Source organism: Amborella trichopoda, chromosome 13, assembly GCF_054954075.1.
Source record: "Amborella trichopoda isolate Santa Cruz 75 chromosome 13, AtrichopodaSantaCruz75HAP2 v2.0, whole genome shotgun sequence".
In the NCBI taxonomy this organism is placed as follows: domain Eukaryota; kingdom Viridiplantae; phylum Streptophyta; class Magnoliopsida; order Amborellales; family Amborellaceae; genus Amborella; species Amborella trichopoda.
Window position 1 is genome coordinate 6695274 of NC_142348.1, and position 21691 is coordinate 6716964.

General features: G+C 37.4%; 1 protein-coding gene across 2 annotated transcripts; it reads left to right on the top strand.

The window, feature by feature from the left end:
- The first annotated feature begins 147 nt into the window (after window positions 1-147).
- LOC18423967 (proteasome subunit alpha type-5) lies at window positions 148-18038 on the top strand. 2 transcript variants are annotated; one of them, XM_020676542.2, is made up of 10 exons: window positions 148-329; window positions 483-545; window positions 792-873; window positions 970-1050; window positions 3244-3357; window positions 3437-3538; window positions 6649-6707; window positions 17238-17340; window positions 17434-17499; window positions 17673-18038. In XM_020676542.2, exons 2-10 carry the CDS (start codon window positions 532-534, stop codon window positions 17763-17765), a joined length of 714 nt encoding a protein of 237 aa, XP_020532201.1. In that variant the 5' UTR covers window positions 148-329; window positions 483-531; the 3' UTR covers window positions 17766-18038. The 2 variants fall into 2 exon arrangements, with proteins under 2 accessions (XP_020532201.1, XP_006828624.1); XM_006828561.4 differs by having other exon boundaries at window positions 148-255.
- Window positions 18039-21691: the final 3653 nt, after the last annotated feature.

Consider the following 21691-nt stretch of genomic DNA (forward strand, 5'->3'; position numbering starts at 1 on the left):
TTCCGATGGATTGTTTAGGGCATATGTAGTTCTACATTACAACGTTGCATCCATATATAAACTTTTTCCTTTTAACCTACGCGTGAAAGTAAAACCCCGGTCCCGTTCTTCAAGTCTTCAAACTCTCTCTCCCTTCTTCAAGTCTCAAAACGTAGAAAGGGCCTTTTCTCTTACCAACAAGCGAGAAAAAGAAAAGCCCTTTTTCTCTGTCTAACAGGCGAGAAAAAAACACTCTCCTCTTTGCTTGAATCACAAGTAAATCTCTCTCCCTCTCTTTCTAAGTTATTTTCATTACAATCCATTCTTTCTATTCATTACATCTCTTATCGGTAGGCACGCATTCTGGTTTCTCTGTATCTTCACCTATTCTTTTATTTTCAGATCTTCATTTACTTCCGATTGCTTGTTTCCCTGTTTGCTTTACTCGATGTCATGTTTTTTGAACTGGAATGAAATGTTATTGCGTGCTTGATCTTTTGCAGAGATCTGTGAGCCGAAATCCGTGGTTTTTCGGGTCTAAGAGAAGGCAATATGTTTCTTACCAGGCAAGTCATCTCTCTCTATATTATCCTCCATCTCCTTATTTTCTCTAACCCTATCTCTGGTTATTTTATATTTTTCCTGAACTTTATAAAGCGACTTCTGTTTTTGTAGGGGTTTTGGTGAAGGTCACTATCTTTACTCACTTATGATGGATACAATTGAATCATAGGAACAGTAGTTAATTTACTTAGAACTTATTTTTTAATTTTATTTTTTGTTTTTTATTTTGTTTTGGGCATAATTTTCAGGACTGAGTACGATAGAGGTGTCAACACCTTCTCCCCAGAAGGTAGATTATTTCAAGTTGAATATGCCATTGAAGCCATCAAGGTAGATTTGATCACGCTTGTCAGTTGCTACTTTGGTTTGTTGTTTTCTTTATTTATATTTATTTAATTGTTTATGTATGTATATTTCAATATGCAGTTAGGTTCGACGGCTATTGGGTTGAAGACAAAGGAGGGTGTTGTATTAGCAGTAGAGAAGCGCATCACCTCTCCATTATTGGTGAGTTTCTTCGCCCTCCCTTCCCTCCCCCCACCCCCCCCCCCTTCCAATTTGATTGGGTACTTCCATGCTGTCACATAAAACCGGCTTTAGTTCTCCATCTGTTTATGTTAGATACAATATTTTTTTGTGATTTTTTTTTTCTTTTAAGAGTGGACCGTGGATGAGTTATCTGCTACTATAATTCTGGTAAAATAGTTTAATTTGAATTGAAGTGAATATTAAATTGAACAACTCTTCACAAAGTCATGTATAGGGATACTGCATTGAATATTTCATTTGCTTATTTTGCTACTTGTGGACTTGTAATGGGTTTTATTGCTTGACTCCTTGATATCGATATGATTTTGTGTCTTTACCCTTTTTACTTGGAGTGATCGCCGCGTACCAATGAGGCTGAAGGGCAAATTCTATAGGATCGCGGTGAGACCAGATTTGTTCTATTGGGCGGATAAAAAATAATATACCCATAGAATGAGTGTAGCAGAGATGAGGATGTTGAGATGGATGAGTGACAAGACAAGTAGGGATAAAATTTGAAATGAATCTATTCGAGAGAATTTAGGTATGGCACCAATAGGCGATCAAATGAGAGAGAGTAGACTTAGGTAGGCTGGTCATGTGTGACACCAACCAAGTACATCACTTGTTAGGAGGTGTAAGTTAGTTCAAGTGGAAGGACTAAAAAGGGCAAGGGGTAGGCCAAAAAGGACGTGGTTGGAAGTAGTTCAAAAAGATATGGGGACTTATGGCCTTACTGACTATATAACCTTTAATAGAGGAGAATGACAAACTAAGATTCATGTAGCCGACCCCAATTAATTGGGAAAAGGCTAAAATGATGATGATGATGATAACCCTCTTTACTTGGAGAGAACATTGGATTCCTAAAAAAATCCATGTTATGAAAGTGCTTTTAATTGAATAGAAGTGTGTACTTGAATCAACAACCAGTTCAACTTAATCATGAGAATGGTTATTCAATCTTGCAATCATTTGCCTCAATCTAGTGCATGCATCTAGTTTTATTCTCTTCTCTGAGAATTGAGTTCAAGTTGTGTTGCATTTGACAACTGCAACAGGGAAGTCATTGGCGCAACCATCCTTCCAATTCTTCAGTGTACCACAATTATTGTTCTATGTGTTGAAGTGGATTGCTTTTCTGCTATATGGGTTAATAATTTTCATTATTAAAGGTCATCCGCATACTAGAGAAAGGCCATACAATTCTTTCATTGTGAAGTCAAGGAGGTGGTTATATATTTCATTTAGGGTAAAGACACCTTGAGGCACAGGGGCCCTGTACAAAAATCTCAAATCCCTTCTTGTTCATTATAAAAAAAAAGTCAGTATTATGCGTTATATTTCTCATACATCAGTGAGAATTTAAATTTTATATCAGTTGACTTTACTATTTTAAATAATTTTCTAATGTTTGGATCATTCCCACAATAACAACTTCTTTACTTGCTAATCCCTCTTTTTGTGCTACTGGAATACCATTCCTCTCATCTAGCAAACTGGCCATACCAAAGTGTTGCCTATGTGGATGTGGTTTTCCTAGAGTTTAGTAGGTTCTTGTTTATTTTAAGTTAAGGGAAAGGTTTCTATACTTCCCCTACAACATAGAAGATCTATGCTTTCCCTACCATCCAGCCGTTCAATTTTGATCAAGAGAGCCACTCAACGTTTGATCTTAGATCCGACGTCTCAAAGTATTTTATTTTTAGTTTTTTTTTATACAAATTGTATGAATATGAAATTTGGTACGTGCCATCTTCTCATTGGGACGCCCTATAAAAAATATTAAAAATATTTTTTTGATAAAATATAATGACCAAAATATCCCTTGAAACTTTCAGGGGTATTTTGGTCATTTTATTTTATTGAAAGTATTTTTTTTATATATTTTCACTAGTGCGAGTTTAATAGAGGATTGGACGTACAAAATTTGGTGTCAAAATAGTTTATAAAAAAAGTTAAAAATAAAATAGTATAGAGACGTGACATTGTGATTGAGGCAATCTTAGCCCTCCATTCAGGGTGGACGGTTGGATAAGGGGATGTATATAAGTTTTATGTTGTGGGGGAGCATAGAAAGCTTGCCCTTAAGTTAAATTGTGTGCTTTTCCTTGTACTCCTTGTAGATAGCAGTAATATGTATTTTCAAGTTGTCTTTTCCCCTTTTCACAGGAACCAAGCAGTGTTGAAAAAATTATGGAGATTGATGAGCACATAGGATGTGCAATGAGTGGTCTGATTGCTGATGCCCGCACTCTTGTTGAGCATGCACGCGTTGAAACTCAGGTACTCTATGTAGTTGCTGTTACTCATATTAATCTCACTTTATGGACTATTTAACGAATATGGAATGCCTCTATTACAGAATCACCGGTTCTCATATGGTGAACCAATGACCGTTGAATCAACTACCCAAGCTCTATGTGATCTTGCACTGCGATTTGGTGAAGGGGATGAAGAATCTATGGTAATCTTTGATATTTATTGAGTACTGACCAACTTTGCTTTTGTCATTGACATGTTGCCTAGAATTTTCTTCAACTGTTCTTTTTATACACATACATATGTATGTAATCACATGTTCTAATATTTGCAATTAGAAAAAACATGTCGTTTCTCCCAATTTGAGATTCTAAAATATACCATTAGAAGATAAATGTTCCTATTTTTAGGTTACTATGCATATTTTGAGTTATATACCAAGTATTGGCTTCTTATTTTTATTTACTGGTGATTTAATCCCGTTGTTGTTCTTGTTAGTGCTTTCTTTAAATAATTCCTTCAGTGGTATATGAGCATGTCTTACATCACACATACATGATGGTCAAGTATTGCTGAGAATAAAAACATACAGTAGGACAAGAGTTCAGAGATTGGTATGGAGTTTCTCAATGCCAATTCCTCCTCCTATTGCTGTCATAGCCATCTTGAGGTTAAACTTTATTAAGCTCTTTGAATGTAAAAAGAAAAAAAAAAAAACGAAAAAGAAAAAAGAAAAATGTTTTACGATCTAGTCTTTCTATTTAACTACTCTTCCCTGTGCAATTTAATGTCTCCAGGGAGTAGAAACAAGGTGATTGGATGTGCTATTTGACATTAAAAATATTTCCAAGTGAATATATTTTCAAATTGCCTCAATATTTTGAATTTTTCAATTTCATGTATCTTCGAATTTGATAAGGAATTTAATTAGCGCAGCTTTAATTTTTACTATCATGAAGCCTTGTTGTTATATTGTGGGAAGCATGTTTGCATCATAACAATTATAATAGGTATCAACCATATTTATAATCAGAGAACTGGCACATATTGTGTAATTGAACTCCCAATGAGGTACAACCAGATTAGATTAATTAGACTCATTAGTGAGATCAATCTAGCTCATGGCTCCTATCTATGTACATATATGCAAGGAACATGCCATTCCCAAGTAATGTGGGCTAAACGTAGAAACCTATAATAGTATGCAATCCAATGCCATGGTATTCTCTCTTATATACAGTACATATCTATGTATAGAATTATTTCTGGAGATTTATCACTTTTAATTTAAGTAGAAACTAGAATAATGGGGCCATGGAATTTCCTGAGAATTGTTTCATATGGCGTGATGCGCCTAGAATTATGCTCATAACTGATCGATGAATGCATGCCTGGCTTCTTATTTTATGTTTACACTTTTCAAAACTGGCTACCATTTAGATTCAAGTTCAAGTCATGCTGTCCTTTAAGGTTGGTGGCTATTTGATGCTGTTTTTTTATGCATATCAAGCAGATTGTTATCCGTCTAGTTTTAGTTTTTGGCAAGTATTACCTTTCTAGTTAAGGGCATAAAGAAAACTATCATTTCTCATAGCCTCGCACATGTGAAGTTGTTGGAATCCTTTCCCTTGTTCCCCTATGTAACTGGCATCACATTTGGTTGGCGATAACGGCTAGTACTTCCCCTCATTCTATATGGTTGCACACTTGCACTTTTGTGGGGTTCTGTGCCAATTGGAGCATCTTTTTTTTTTTTTTGAGAAATTGGAATGTCATTTCATTATGATTCCTATCTGCATCTAGTTGGGTAATTCACTGAGTGAATGGCTTCCTTTGCATAATTTGGATTTGCTAATTGGATCTTTTTTGAATGGAAAAAGGGTGCTTTGGATCTGGAGTCATTTGACTGATATTTACATGATAAACTTAATTTCATAGTTGCAAAAAAGCATAAAATGTTGCAGTCTTGTGGATGATGGTTTACTCCCATAATTCATCTAAGTTGTCTTTGGGCTGTAGATCTGTTTTGCTAAAGACCAGCGACATGATTCTAGAATAACTAGGGAAAATTGCAAATATCCCCCCAACTTGGACTTTCTAGACAACGTCCCCCCCAACCAATCTTTTTATCGCAATTTTTACCCCAAAACAAACTTTTCTAGCAAATCTCGTCCCCCCCCCCCCAGTCAAAAAGTCATCGTTTTTTTGACAAAAATGGCCCATCACATCCCCATAGGATGCTCAACGACTAGAAAGAATGCCAGATCGAGTGCACATACCGGACTGAGTGCACATTGTCACACAATAATTGCTGGATCGAATGGGGACATTGCCAGACGACACTTTGGGCCTATTGCCGGACCGCACGCGCCTGTTGCCAGATTGCATGGACCTATTGTCGGACCGCCCTTTGGCAGTGCTGGACCGCATGGGTGTATTGCTGGACCGCTCTTTGGCAGTGCCAGACCGCTTTGGGATATTGCCGAACTGCTTGTTTACATTGCCGGACCGCCTTTTGGTGTGTGTTATGGGAAAAGTTAAGTTGTGGGTGTTAGAAGAAAGGGCATTTTGGTCCTAAAAATTATGATTTTTTGACAAGGGGTATTTGCTAGAAAAGCTTGTTTTGGGGTAAAAGTTGCGATAAAAAGATTGGTTGGGGGGATGCTGTCTAGAAAGTCCACATTGGGGGGGGGGGGGGGGGGGGGGGGGTGGGGGCTATCTGCAATTCTCCTAACAACTATCTTAAAAATGGAGAGCACTCCTACCTTAAGGGGAGTCTATATGTGCCGGTTACCACTATATTATCTCATATTTGTTTTTTCTTTGACTTGATTGAGAAACATCTTAAGCGCTTAACCACCTTTGTTCAAAAAATAAACATCTTAAGCACTTAACCACTTAACCAAAGGATAAATGCCTGAATCTTCGTGGAGTTTTCCTGAATCTGATATTCCCTACCTCCTTGAGTTAAAGGTTGTTGCTCCTGTGAACTCTTGTATGCTGTGAATGTTCGACTTGGTTTGTTTCTGATTTTTCTTATGTGCTGTGGTTGCGGATTGGAACATGTTGTTTTTGATTATACTGTGTATGCTTAAATAATCAAGTCAAGGATATAAAGGAGCTATGAAGCTTGCAATCTTCGTGTGCCATTGCTTTCGTATGATTTGAAAGTTTTCGACCGATTTCTAGGATCTATTGCTATAAATATTAGTTATACATGTCTATCATGGTCTTACTTTTGTACTTTGTATACTTGATACTAGTGCGCACATCTATTCCTGCACTCTGATGGAATTTTAACTTCTATTTTTTCAGTCCCGACCTTTTGGCGTATCCCTTTTAATTGCCGGCCATGATGAGAATGGGCCCAGCTTGTAAGTAGTAATTGCTGTCTTTTACTTTTGAATTGTTTTTCTTGTATTTGGTTTTTAAAGTTATTACTTGGCTCATGTAAAATGTTTTCATTAGCTTAGTTTGTGAAATTTAATGAAGTCTGCTTCAATAAAGAATAGAGAAAATCAGATTTTTTTAATGAGGGATTGCAAGATGCTAATTGCTATATGGAATAATGGAATGACTGAATATATTCATATGGAAGTGATTTTTTGCTTTCAATCCAAATGGACATCTTGTTTAGCATAAGTTGCAATGCCATGGATTTTTGATGCATTTTTTGGGCTTTATATCGGGCCTGCGGTTTTATTTTGTTTTGACTGCCTTATGTTACTTGAATGCTATTTTAAGAATGCATTTTAATTTATCTCTGACATGCTCAAGAATATGACTTTCATCGTTGGACTTACCGTTACAAGGAATTGTGCTCATGGTTTGATTCGAAGGAAACTGTTTGAACTCCATTATTAGGATCAACTGTTTAATTTTACATGAGTTTTAGAGGTATTTGTTGTTGAAATATTTCTAATGCTTGGGATCATTAATGCCTCCTAAAATCTAAATATATCCCATAATGAACAATCTTTTGTACTATTTTCTTTTTCATCATTTTTTTTGTGATGGTTCCTATTTGTTGTATACTTTAGTTTTTATCTGCTCTAGTTGCAACTTGTGCATTTGTTGGTTGCTTAGCCTATGAAATGTTACTTGTGCCTCGACTAATAAAGACCCAAAATTAAATGGCTGGCGGTTTGCAATGAAAACACCGTCAGAACACTTATGTCGAGCCCAATGCACTCGAGTGTGCTAATGTCTCCTTTCGATACCTCTTCTCTGCCCATGTAGGCCCTCGGTCACGTTTAACTCCAGTTCTGCCCAATGGCTTGAAAGGCTTTTCTAAGCAAATTAAGTTTTTAATGCCATCTCAAGCTTGGCGAAGACAAGGCTCCTAGCCTTGATGGCTTCCACATTGCTTTCTTCTCCCATTTCTTGGAAATGTTGTCCCTTGATATTTTAGCCTTTGTTAACGAATTCTACCACAGAGTGATAGACGCATCATCAACAATGAAATGATCCACATTAATTGTCCTCATCCCAAAAGTCGAGACTGCTGATGACCTAAAGATTTTCAGAGCCATTAGTCTTCTCGATTCCGCCTATAAAGTTTTATCTAAATTATTTGCCTCCAGATTTAGGACTGTTCTTGGCCAACTCATTTCCCAGAATTAGAGTGGATTTGTTAACAACAGACAATAACTCGAGGCCACCCTGGTGGCTCATGAAGTGTTCCACTACAACACCAAATTAAAAAACGTGACCTCATTTGAAATTGGACCAGGAAGAGGCGTACGACCATGTTGATTGGTCTATCCTCTCACCAAAATGGATTTGGTCAGACTTGGAAGAAATGGATCCAGGATCGTATTTTTTCCACCTCTTTCTCTATGCTCTACAGTGGCTCTCCAGAAGAACTCTTCTCTCCCTTTGGTGGTCTTCGTCAGGGAGATCCCCTTTCCCCCTTCTTATTTGCCATTGTGGCAGAAATCTTCGGTAGATTGATTTGCAGGTTGTCCATAGCGTCACCATTTCTAGTTTCTAAACCTCTAGATTCGGACATGATATTGGTCATCTCTAATACATTGACAACACGTCGTTTTTTTTTCTGTGACGTCACCATCCCACAAGTGGGCATTGTTTGGTTGTTTCTAAGATGCTTTGAGTTGACTTCTGGCATGAAAATCAACATCTCTAAATTCAAATTCATGGGGCTGCATGTCTACGAGGATCAGCTGGGTCTTCTGGCTAACAGGCTAGGTTGTGGCACATACCGTCTCCCAACCATGTACCTTGGCCTTAGAGGTGGCAATGGGTCGGTTCTAGTTGTACTTGGACTTGAGCTAGACTATATGTACCTGGACCCAGATCCGAACCTGAACCCGATGGGTCTAAATTAAATGTACCCGTACCCATACTTGACGGGCAACCCGAGACCCGTACTCAACACTATCCAATAACAGAATTTGGAAATACGCCGTGCGTCATTGCCTCAAACATCCCAATGCCCCTGCATTTATAGATCTCAACCTACTTATTTCTTCCTACTCCCATCGATGTGGGACTAATCTTAATAGACAACAACCTCTCTCTCCTTATACTTTGTACTTCTTGCCTTCTTCGAAAAGGTCCACTTTTGCACCTGGGTGCATGCTGTATGCCCCTTCTTGGAAATGGTCCACTTTATACCTCTAATACCTGATCACAACCATACACATGGATTCAATTTTTGGTCAAGGCTCCCCCTTCCCTTGCTTAAAAGGATTCCCCAGACGTATCATTGAAAACAGTCTCACTTTCATTTCATGGACAGTTTCAGATCCATCCTTTATTGTTGGTGAAGATTATTGGGTTGTAGGCGGGAGGGGTTAGAGAGAGAGTGGTTGCTTTGTGGGCCGAGAAAATCTTTTAGTCTCACATCCAAGGATTTAGAAAGGTAATGTGAGAGGGTATCCTATAAAAATGAAGGGTAGGTTTCTAAACAAGTGGGAAACTTTGGGTCCTGGGTCGGGTATGGAAACGGGGGGGGGGGGGTTCCACTAGTACCCGGACTTGTATTCGAAAATCTTCGGGTCCAATATATGGAACCTGGACCCTATCCGTGGGTCCAAGGTTTGGACCCATACTCGGACTTGTGTCAGGTATAACCAGTGGGTCCTGGGTCTGGTCTGGGTCCATTGCCACAACCGTACTTGGCCTTCCTTTATGCATTGGGAACTCGAGAAAGGCTTTGTGGGATCCCATTGTGGAAAAATTCCTGAAATCTAGCCTCTTGGAAAGGTAGATTCCTCTCCCTCGGAGGGAGGATCACTCGTCTCAAGACCACCTTATCCAATATTCTTGTTTATACTTGGAATAAAGTTCGCCTGCCCAAAAGGGTAGCAGACTAAGCATGACTCGATCATTGTCCAATTTTTGTTTGTGAGATAGAAGTCGGAGGAAGGGAATTTTTCAGGTTTTCCTATGGATACGATAAAAGAAGCCTAATACAGTGCCACTTATTTTGCCATCTCACAATTGGTAAAAATGAAAGGAGTTATTGAAATTAAAGATGATGAATAAGATAATAGGAAGATTGCAAGGGAAGAAGAAATTTATCGAATAAAGAAGCATATTGAAAATCTTGAAGTCTTGGTCTCTACTCTAAAGAAGGAAATGAAGACCTTTGTAAATTCATTCAGGAAATTTTTTTTTTTTTTAAAAAAAGAAATTTTGTATCAAGGGGGAATGTTGAAAATGTGATGCAAAAGGTAGGAGTTGTGGTCCGTGTTTTTCTCATCTCTCTCTAATGGATTTGTGGGAAGTTATGAGTTGTGGGTACTTACGAGTTATCTTAGTGGGCAGTTATCTAATAAGAAGTTATAAGTTGTGGGGAGTTATCTACAGAAGTTGTGTCACGTAGCCTATAGCCCGTTTATGGGTAGTTTGATAACTGTTGTAAAGGCCTATAAATAAGCACTATGTATTGGAATGAATTGTACCTGTGTAGCACCTATAATACACATGTGAATGCACCTGTGGTGAGTCTTTTGAGCTTAGAATTACGTCTCCAAGTTTTCTGTTACTGTGTATTTCACCCAAGAGTAGCTGCGCATATAAGAGCTTTTCAAAATCCAACATGGTATCACCTTTCCTTTGAGTTTTGTCTTTGACCTACTGGTCCTAAATCTCTTTTCCAAGTAACAAATCTCCACGCCAATGCCTATCTCTTTGGCAACTTGTGCTCTCCAATGCTTATCTCGTTTTGGCAACCTGTGTGCTCTCCAATGCTTATCTTTTTTTGGCAACCTGTGCTTTCCAATGCTTATCGTTTTTTGGCAACCTGTGCCCTCCAATGCTTATCTTTTTTTTGGCAATCTGTGTTCTCCAATGCTTATCTTTTTTTTGGCAACTCTTGCTCTCCAATGCTTATCTTTTTTTGGGCAACGGTGCTTTCCAATACCCAACCTTTTGGCAGCTTGGGCTTTGATACCATGTTGGATTTTTTAGAAAAGCTCTATACGATATTGGATTTTTGAAGAGCTCTAAAATCACTGTTCTTTAAAATATGCGTAGCTACTATTGGGTTAGTGCATTACAGGTGCTACACATGTGCAATTCATTCCAATACATTGTGCCTATTTATAGGCCTTTACAATAATGATCAAACTACCTACAAACAAGCTATAGGCTATGCGACACAACTTCTTTAATTAACTACCCACAACCTATAACTTCCTTCTAGATAACTACCCACTAAGATAATTAATAACTACCCACTAAGATAATTAATAACTACCCACAACTCATAACTTCCCACAAATCTATTAAGAGAGAGAGATGAGAAAGATGCGGACCACAACGCTTACATTTTGCATCACATTTTCAACATTCCCCCTTGATGCAGAATTCTTTTTTTTTTTTTTATTTCCTGAATGAATTTATGAAGGTCCTCATTTTCTTTTTTTTGAGCAGGGACTAGGGCTTTAAGACTTTCAATATGCTTCTTCATTTGATAAATTTCTTCTTCCCTTGCAATCTTCATATTCTCTTCTTCATCATCTTAGTTTCAATGACTTCTTTCAATTTTGCCAATTGCGATATGGCAAAATAAGTTGCACCATGTTTGACTTCTTTTCTTGTATCTACAGGGAAACTTGAAAATTCTCTTCGTCCCAATTCCATCTCACAGATAAAAATCGGACAATGATTGGGTCCTCATTTTATAATTTTGTAAATTGGTTTTTCAATCTTTTGCTTTTGGCAAAATTCAATCTTTTTTTGGCAACTTATGTGCTCTGCAATGCTTATCATTTTTTTGGCAACATGTGTTCTCCAATGCTTATCTTTTTTTGGCAACCTGTGCTCTCCAATGCTTATCGTTTTTTGGCAACCTGTGCTCACCAATGCTTATCTTTTTTGGGCAACAGTGCTCTCCAATACTTGTCTTTTTGGCAACCTAGGCTCTGATACCATGATGGATTTTTTAAAAACGCTCAGATAAAGCTTTGATGACATTGTTGGTATCCTTAAAATATGCGTAGCTACTCTTGGGTTACTTTGAAATACGCAGTAACATAAAACTTGGAGAGAGAATTCTAAACTCAAAAGACTCACCGCAGGTGCATTACAGGTGCTACACAAGTGCAATTCATTCCAATACATTATACCTATTTATAGGCCTTTACAACAACTATCAAACTACCTACAAACAGGCTATAAGCTACGTGACACAACTTCTGTAGATAACTCCACAGAACCTATAACTTCCTACTAGATAACTACCCATTAAGATAACTCATAACTACCACAACTCATAACTTCCCTCAAATCCATTAGAGAAAGACATGGACCACAACTCTTACATTTTGCATTACAACAAATCCCATCACTCCTACAGAGTTGTTGGTAGTTATGACTTATGAGGTAGCTAATAGGAAGTTATAGGTTGTGGGAAGTTATCTACAGAAGTTGTGTCACGTAGCCTGTAGCCTGTTTGTGGGTGGTTTGATAACTGTTGTAAAGGCCTATAAAGAGACACAATGTATTGGAATGAATTGCAATCTCCCTGGCAGACTTATCATCTTTTCATGCTTTCCATTCATTTTAAAGTCAACTTAGGAGGTTGTTTTTAAGTCAACTCAGGAGAAAAGGTTTTCTTCTGGAAGCGCACTTGGATAGGCGACATGCTTTTTAAAATAAATGTGGCCTAATTTGTTTTCTATAGCCAGCAAGCTAGATGCCACTGTTGCCCAATATTTCGATCAAAACAGACACCCATTTTCGGAAGAGCTTCCAAGACCACAAACTAGATGATGACCTGCTCAACCTCCTGTGCCTTCTTGCCTTGAGCTTCATCAAAGTATCTGGTCTCAACAAGCCCATTTGGACCAAAAACCATACTGGAACTTTCTCAGTCTCATCTTTCTGCAGAATAATTGATCCCAACCATTCTTCCATTCCCACTGCACACATCAAAGCTTGGAGCACCCAAACTCCTAAAAATCCAAGTTTTGAATTGGCTGACCATTTCCAACAGAAACTTCGACTCTTGACCAACTCAAAAGGAGAGGTTTCAGCATTGCCAACAGACGCTCTGTGTTTGGACTGTGGGGAGGAAATAGAATCACACACTTTCCTTTTTCTCCATTGCAAACTTGCCAAAAAAAGTTTGGAACAAGCATCTTAGTGACTTTGATTGGCAATGGATCACCCCAATGTCAATCTAACAACTCTTCTCTACCTAGTGTTCTCCGTCGTTCACCTCGGCAAGCTGCTTTCTATCAAGAGCTTCCATCTAAGCTATACTGTGGTTCATATGGCGGGAACGTAATTTATGCATTTTCCGAGAATCCAAGAGTTGCACGATAGCAACAACAGATAAAGCTAGCTTGTTAGCGATCTTCTGGGTATATTCTGCTGCAAGCTACTAAAAGGCTTCTCACAAATCAGATCATGAACCAACTAGAATGAAATCTTACAAAACAAAATAATTAACTCTCACAATCCAATGTGGGCAAGCACTTTACTCAACGCTCTCAAGAGATTCAATCCTAGTTGGGGGAATCATTCTCTCGTAGGGGCGGACTCCAGGAATATCATATCATCCGCAACGAACGCATCACAACTTTCTTGTTGATAACCATATTTTCAAACATATTGCTCATTTATGGAGGCCACTTAGAATCGGCTTCCATCATACCTGGCAGGAGAGAAACTCATTCCTCAATCCTTAGCAAAATAGGCGCCGTTCTACCATTGACATCCATCCATGTGTGATTTTGACATGGTAATTTTTTTTTGGTTTTATTCTCTGTTTTCCAGTAGAACACACACACGCACGCACGCACGCATGGACATTCTTTTTTGTAAGCAGGGATTTTGTTTTATTGTATGCTTCTGAGCACCCGACATGTGGGATGCCGTCGTCATCCACACCTCATGGGCTTTTGTAAAACATAATTTACTATTTAATGTATATCGTCACCGCTTACTCAAGAAAATAAAATCAGAAAGTTTTAGGTGTCAAAGAAGATATCATGAGGTACATTTATTTGAATCAGGAGTTCAAGACTACTATGTAGTAAATGAGCTAGAAGCTACTGAAATTGCAGTCTTCATTGTTCCGCCACAGTTAAACTTCAATATCAATCTAAAACACCTTTTTGTTCCCCCCTTTTTGGTTTCATTGTTGGCAAAACAACTGTCTTTGAGGTTGATATGGAGATATTAAAAAAGTTATAGAATGAGCTCTGAGTTGCAATCTTTTTAGACCTGTCCCATTATATAGTGTGTTTTTTTTAATGGGCAGTAGTCCAGCCACTTTATGTAACCTCATGTGAGTTACACACCCTTTTACTGAGCTCGGCTATCCCATTATATAGTTTTTTATAAAATTCACTATAACTGTATAACTGAATAATAGAGTATACAAAAAAAGAGGTGACCAGGAAAGGGCACTCTATACATGACCCGTAGAGTCCAAAAATTCTTTACAATGAGAGAATTACAGATCAAAGAAGCGGGGAAAGAAAAGGGTGGCCGCAAAAGCCTAAGGCCCCATCAGGGAATTAGAATGGGCCCCCTCCCTAGCCAATCGATCTGCGTAGAGTTGGCTTCTCTAAAAGCATGGGACCATGAGATTCTGAAACCACGAGATAAGTGGGAAATCTTGGCGAATATGTTGTCTAGATGCCACGGCCAAGATGAGAGATTAGATGCCCATAACGTTGTTGGAATCCCCTTCCACCACCAGAGCGGGACTCCATGTGTGGTCAAACTTGCGAAGGCCCTCCAAGAGGGCTAGGGCCTTGGCAAGAGTGGAGTCCGCCATATCGATGGGGCAGGAATAGGATAACAAGGTGCATCAATTACTTGATTGAAAGACATCATCAATTCCGGATGCTCTAGGGTTGCCAAGGGAGCAACCATCGAAGTTAAGCTTAATGGATACCTGTTCTGGTGGTCTCCAAAGCGATGCCTGCAAGATCCAAGGATAGGCCAGATGCAGCAAATTCTGCTAATTGCTATGGAAATCAGTAAAGGAGAAGTCCTTGAAGAGCTTGTGGTTCATGGCCCAAAAGGCCACTAGGTTCTTGACTTTCTTGGCCAACACTGCCACCGTGGATCTATCCCATTATATAGTTGCAATAAATGGTTGGTTAATGGTACCTTAAGGTTAATGGTACCTTAGTCTGGTAGGTTATGAGTGGACGTGGAATATTAGGTATAAGTACATACATTATGAGAGAATTGCCTTCCTTGTTACATGACACAAAACTGAAAAATCATCGAATATATATAGTTTACTGTGCAAATAGGCAAATGCAATTTATTTTTTAAAGTATGGTAAGAATACTTCTAATATATGCAATATTGCAATTCAATGACATCCGGCCAATATGTAAGCACCTTCATAGAAATCAAGAAAGTGACTGGGTGACTTTCAATTGTCTATTCTTCCTCTTAGGAGCCCCATCTTGTTGAGGAAGGTGGGGCAAGATGCTTGGTTACAATTCAGTACTCAATTGGGTTGATAATATTGTGAATGTTCGAAGATTAAGGATCCTTTATACTTTAGCAGCTCTTTTTAATCAACTAGGATGGGCTTATTTTGTAATAATTATCAATGGACGAACGAGATACCGACAAACCAAAGAAGTAGCAGGTGTAGACCTGGAAATGTGAAAGGATAACATAATGAAGGTCAACTGCCGGATATAAGTAGTCTTACATAACTTAACAAATAATGTTTCGAACTGACGGTTTGTAATTTTCAAATTAAAGAGACTTGGAAAAGGAGAAGCTAAGCTACTAAAGGTGATCATTGCACGTTCCATTGGAGTTGGTTCCTATTGTTGCTTCCACTGATTGAGTGGCACCTCATAAGAGCTCCTTTTATAGGTAGAGGTAGTGCAGTCCCGAAGATTCAGTACTACCACAATGCATTCTCCCTCTCTTTCATATCTTGAGAAAACAGAATAGGATGGGAAGAAAGTTAACCAACATGACTCAATGGTAGATGGTAAAAGAGAGTTAATCAACACGGTGACAGGGGCGAAGGTAAAAGAGAAGGGAAAATAGATATGGTTCCATATGCAAACTTAACAGGAAGAACCATCTGTAAACTTAACAGGAACAGGAAGAACCATCTGTAAACTTAACAGGAACAGGTCTTGGGAATCTTGAGAATAGAGGAGATAAGAGATGACTCGACTTACCCTCGTTAGGGTCCTCCTAAGATCAAATGATTACAATAATTGGCTCTACTACTACACATTCTTGAGCCGATCAAGTCTTTACTCTGATGCCTGGATTGCTAGCCAATCCAGCATGCATCGGAAACAAGCCCTTTGCAATCACATACTGAGCGCCCTAACCCTAAATCTGATGTCTGTACTGAACTGCACCCTTACCTCACTTATGACCCCATCAACCCCTAAACCTTGTGCAATTATTTCAGATTCTTCACTCCCCACCCATGTTCGCTATAATTGTACTTAGATCACCGTGACCTGTCTCACAAAGATAGTTGGACCTGTGATGATCTGTAGCCTTGCAAACCTCATTCCACCTGATGTATGACTATGTTCGTCATCATGACCATTCATATTATTGACACAGTTGCAAAGTGGTTGGACCTTAGATATTCTATCATCTTTTGCCTCATCTGTGTGTAAGAAACAAGTCAATGTGAGACAATTTCATTGAACCAAGTGCGGAGAAGGGGTACATTTATGTTAGGCACACCATTGAAATGTATATGATGTCTTTTTTTTTATGACTCGGGTACTTTTCTTTCTTCTATTCCATTATTTGGTCATCATACAAGTACATGCAAAGAAAGCCTTGGTCATAATACTAGCTTCTATTCCATTATTTGGTCATTGTACAGTTGTATACAAAGAAAGCATTGTTCATAATACTAGCTTCATATACCGTGCATCAAATATGTTCTTGCTTGAATTGATGAAACAAATGGAGGTAGAATTACTGATCAAAAAATTAAAGTTTGGGGCTATATCTTATCATCTCCCTTCCATTTCCATCTGCATTTCATGAGTGGAGAGCATACTTAGTCAACCCTTCTGTAAACCCCAAAATTTAATTCTGATACTCCCTCTTAATATTGTTGCCATGTATATCTTTGTATTTTTGTGATGTGTAATTTAACTATCCTTAATCCTTGTATACATCATTCATAAAGTTCTTTCTTTTATCTATTACATTACATGTTTGTATACTACTTCTATAGCTTTCACCATCCATTTCAAATAATTTCCCTTGCAACTTGTACATACGCATTGCTACTGCTCAGACAGGTTAATGGGAAAACTGTGTGACACGCATATACACAGAGCCACCTGGGATGTGTCAGTGCATTTCATCTGCAATTCTATGTGCAATAGTGAATTGGGAGACATGGATTATAATGATTAGTTCTGCTAGTCAGTCTGACATTGTTTTGGCGTTTGCAGGTACTATACAGATCCTTCTGGCACATTCTGGCAATGCAATGCAAAAGCCATAGGGTCTGGCTCTGAAGGAGCTGACAGCTCTTTACAAGAGCAATATAACAAGGTTTTGTTTCCTAATCCGTAGTGCATCCATTTATTTAGGTCCGTGTCAAAATATTTAGAATCATGACTATGATTTGATGCATTACTGTTGCAGGAAATTACCCTCCAAGAAGCTGAAACCATTGCACTTTCCATCCTAAAGCAAGTAATGGAAGAAAAGGTTTGTTATCTCGCTGAATGGTTATCTTACCTTCTCTTTCATAATAAGAAATATGCAGTAAAAGTGTGAGAGTAAAGGGAGATACGACGTTTGCTGAACTGTGGTCATTGTCTCTCTCTCTCTGAATGTCATCATCATTGTCGTCGTCATTATGAATTGTGGGTTTTGGTCAGGTGACACCGAACAACGTCGATATTGCAAAGGTGGCCCCGACATACCAACTTTATACCCCTGCGGAGGTGGAGGCCGTCATAAATCGCCTATAGTTAGACCCACTTTTTACTGAACCAGTTTGAGTATTTCAAGGCTTCTCCCCATGATCTTCCATTCCCTTTTTCTTGTTTTCCCTTGACGGAACTTTCTATCGTGGATTTCTTTACTTGGTCAAAAATAGCCAGCCAGTTATCATTTTAATTTAAACTTGTCGCACTATTGTCTTCTGTTTTAAGATTTTAACTAGGGTTTGTTGGCATCTCGAAGGTTTACAGTCTTTCTATTGAGATTCTATACTACAAGGTCATTCGCTTTTGGTACAAAAATATCACAATTACATTTGGCCACTGGATGTAAAATCTCAGATGAAATTGTTTTACAACATCTGAGATTTTATTTAAAACTTCGCACCCAGTCAATGATGCATTCCCAAGCAAATCACACATCTAATGATAATGATCTCACATGTTTGATGATCAATAATGATTGTGATGTATATTTTCAAACTTATTTCTTTTATGACAAAAAAAAATTGAAACTTTTTGTCCATGCAAAATTATTAATGACAAATATCACCGATGAATTTATCGATATTTTTATCATGATAAAGTTTGTTTTGATAATAACTTTGGTAATATCTTGATAAAATCAATCGATCATGATATATTGGGCTTGCCTCCAAGATATGAGAAATACATGGTGTCTGAAAGCAAAATTAGCCACTTGCTTGCTTGCAAACGGTACTGAAATACGCGCATTGGAAACATGAAATTTCTGTTATATGTAGCATAGCAGCAAGTAGGCATTCAACATAACGCACCGCCAACCCCTGGTTGAGCCAACCATGATTTGGGCTTGTGTTGTCCCTAACAATTCGAAATTCAAAATATGTGATTTAACTAAATTTCTCGTTTAAATCTAAATAAGGGGAGGGGTTTGTTTTTTTTTGAGGAATGGACTTTTTATATTTTGGGTTTGAAATGCATTAAAATTATGAGAAAGACTTTATCATTTACGACATTTTGATCATATTCTGTTTTTTAAATTGTTCTAATTTGCATTTACTATTTCTAACACGTGTATTTCATAATGAATGATATGTTAATTCATTAGTCAGCTTTTGATAAGATCCTGATAAAAAAAGTGACACCAGATAATATCTCAATAAATTTCCTGGTAAAATTTCGAAAGGACATTATTCCAATAACTGAGGCCAAAAGATTTCAAACCTCATTGCGAGTATATTGTTACTCCCTTGGGCCAAAATACATGTTAGGGATGTTATTTAGATCTCAAAATTTGGGGATGTAATTTCTACAACCCATAGAATAGTCATAAAACAATTTTTTTATTTTTAAGTAACTTTGCGTACTAGAGAAAACTGATGCCTCAAGGTTGAATAGAAACCGTCCAAGTTTTGAAGGGCTAGATCTAGGTGTCACAAATTAAAAAATAGTCATCTAGTAGTTTTTATGTGGCTCCCCAAATTTTAGATTAAAAAAACCTCGTATATGGGTGTTTTGAGTAAGAGAGTCGATGAATAGTATGCTCTTGCGGGAGCGTAGTATATTCGCTCATGAGTCCCATCTATCTTCCAAAAGGTCTAGTTCTATTGATTGGTGGGAAGATGCTGCTTTAGAAACTTCATTCTATCCAAATATTGTAGTTTTCTCAACAAAGTTATTATTTAAAGGACACATTTCTGCATTTGCGTCCTTGAGGTATAACGCATCCATGTTAAATACGAACGAGAATGGATGGTTAATCTAGAAACAATTGAAACTAACAGTCCAAATATTTTCTTCATAAAATTAATATTTTTAATTTATAAAATTTATATACTTTTCGATATTTATGATCTCCATGTTAGAGATGACATGTCCTTTTAAAATTGGGTCACAAAATCCATCTCAAAAATAGATTTTTAAGAGAGGACTCATTTCTATATGGAGACATGGAAACGATGTCCTTAATTAAATTATTATAATGTGATTTTATTTTATTTGTTTAGTTTTTGTGAAGATATGTTTACTCTCTCCTAAAAACCTTGATATATGCTTTGAATAACACCCTTTACCTTTGGACGTGGCTGTTGGATATAATTCAAGGGACTAGGAGTCTTGCCATTAACCGGGTTTAAAGTGATTTTATTTTATTTGTTTAGTTTTTGTGAAGATCTGTTTACTCTCACCTAAAAACCTTGATATATGCTTTGAATAACACCCATTACCTTTGAACGTGGCCGTTGGATACAATTTTAAGGGATTAGGAGTCTTGCCATTTACCTTTGGATGTCGCCGTTGGCTCCACTTTCAATTTTTTTTTGTCATGTCTTTTGCGAGACAAATTTTTTGATTGACTTTCTGGCAAAAGGGGGAGCCTCTTTGTCTGCTTTAGCAATCTCCTCTGATATAATTTCTTTTTAGTAGATTTTATAAATAAAGTAAATAATATTTGTCAATTTTTTTTTTTTTTTTGTTTTGAGGATTTGTCACACATTTAAAGCGATTAGGTTTTATATTTAGGATTTGTTACACATTTTTTACATGAGCAACTAAAGGTGATTATGACCTTATACTATAAGTAAATGGAATCTTGAAATACATCCTTAAATATAAGTTTGTTATGTAATCACATTACGGTCACCCATCACCATCCTATAAATGGAATGGACGGTTGAGAGCGAGAGAGATCTAGTTGTGCCATATTCTCCTGGAGCAGCGCCACCACCCTGCATAATTGGTCGATGATAACCCTCGTTAGCACATATGATATGTGGTCTTAAACAAGTACATTTACATTATCCCATATCTAAAACTAATTCTCCTAGTCGGGCATATTAACGAGAAATTTCCTGTCTAAAACTACTTCAAATAGTTCTTTCAAATAACTACAGTTAATTTTATTCAAGAGTATGTATATCCCTCAGGAGCATAATTCACTTCTACTCCCTCGGTCAGTAGGTGGGAGATGATTATTCTCCCAAGAAATTCAATTTGAAATTTTGGAAACCACTTGGAATCACGAGATGATTATTCTCCAAAAGAAAAAAATTTGAAATTTGAGTTTTCTAACACTTATATCTCACCATCTAAAAACATCTAAAAATTAGATGGTATTTATTCAATCTCGAGATATTTTTTTTCAAGCGTATAAAAGGTACAACTAGAACCTTTTTGTATTGAGCTTAATCTATGAGTTGAAGATATTATATCCCAAAATTTGGAGGTCTTAAAATTAATTCTAGGTGGAGTTTTAACCGGAGTAAATATAATATCTTTTGGCTTTATTCAATTCCCAAAACGAAATAATGCTATCATCTAATTAATTTGATGTCTTACAGTTCCCTTGTGTCTTGTAATCTACTGATGATCTTAAAGTTCCCTTGTTCCTGGTGATCTTCTGATGATGTATATGCCTCAATATTTTTTTTTTCACTGCCGATCCCAAAAAGTTGGAAAAGAATTAGCCTTCTCAAATTCACTCTCAATTTCTCCAAGTTATGCCCTAAGATCTTCCTCTTTGAATGAAGGCAAATGATCTTGTGCTGTGGGAGCAAACAGTCCTTTTACTCCCTTGTACAAAATACAAACTAGAGTTTTAAGGGCACCAAATGATTTGTGCTCTTGCGGGATCAAACTATCAATTTACTCCCTTAGGACAAAATATTCTTTTTGGAGGCCAAATTTTGGGATTTTACCCTAGACTATCTAGAGACAAAACTCTAGAAAAGAGAAAAATTTAAATGCATTCTATGAGCCTAAAAAAGATATAAAATAAAGTCCCAAAAATGAACATCAATTTTTGGACAACAAGATCCAAGTGTTAAAAGAGATCAAAATCCAATATCTTTTTTTCTGTTTAAATAATCACATGACGATATTTAAATGGATCCCAAATTTTCAGATCCAAAACATTTTTCCAAGTACATTTTTTATCTTAGGAAGCAAATGAACAGTTTAATCCTGAGGGAGCATAC

What these genes read in the sequence shown, in the direction of transcription:
- LOC18423967 (XM_020676542.2), top strand. An exon ending in ATGCACGCGTTGAAACTCAG is followed by an intron (nt 3,358 to 3,436) that starts GTACTCTATGTA and finishes CCTCTATTACAG; the next exon opens with AATCACCGGTTCTCATATGG. An exon ending in TACAAGAGCAATATAACAAG is followed by an intron (nt 17,341 to 17,433) that starts GTTTTGTTTCCT and finishes TTACTGTTGCAG; the next exon opens with GAAATTACCCTCCAAGAAGC.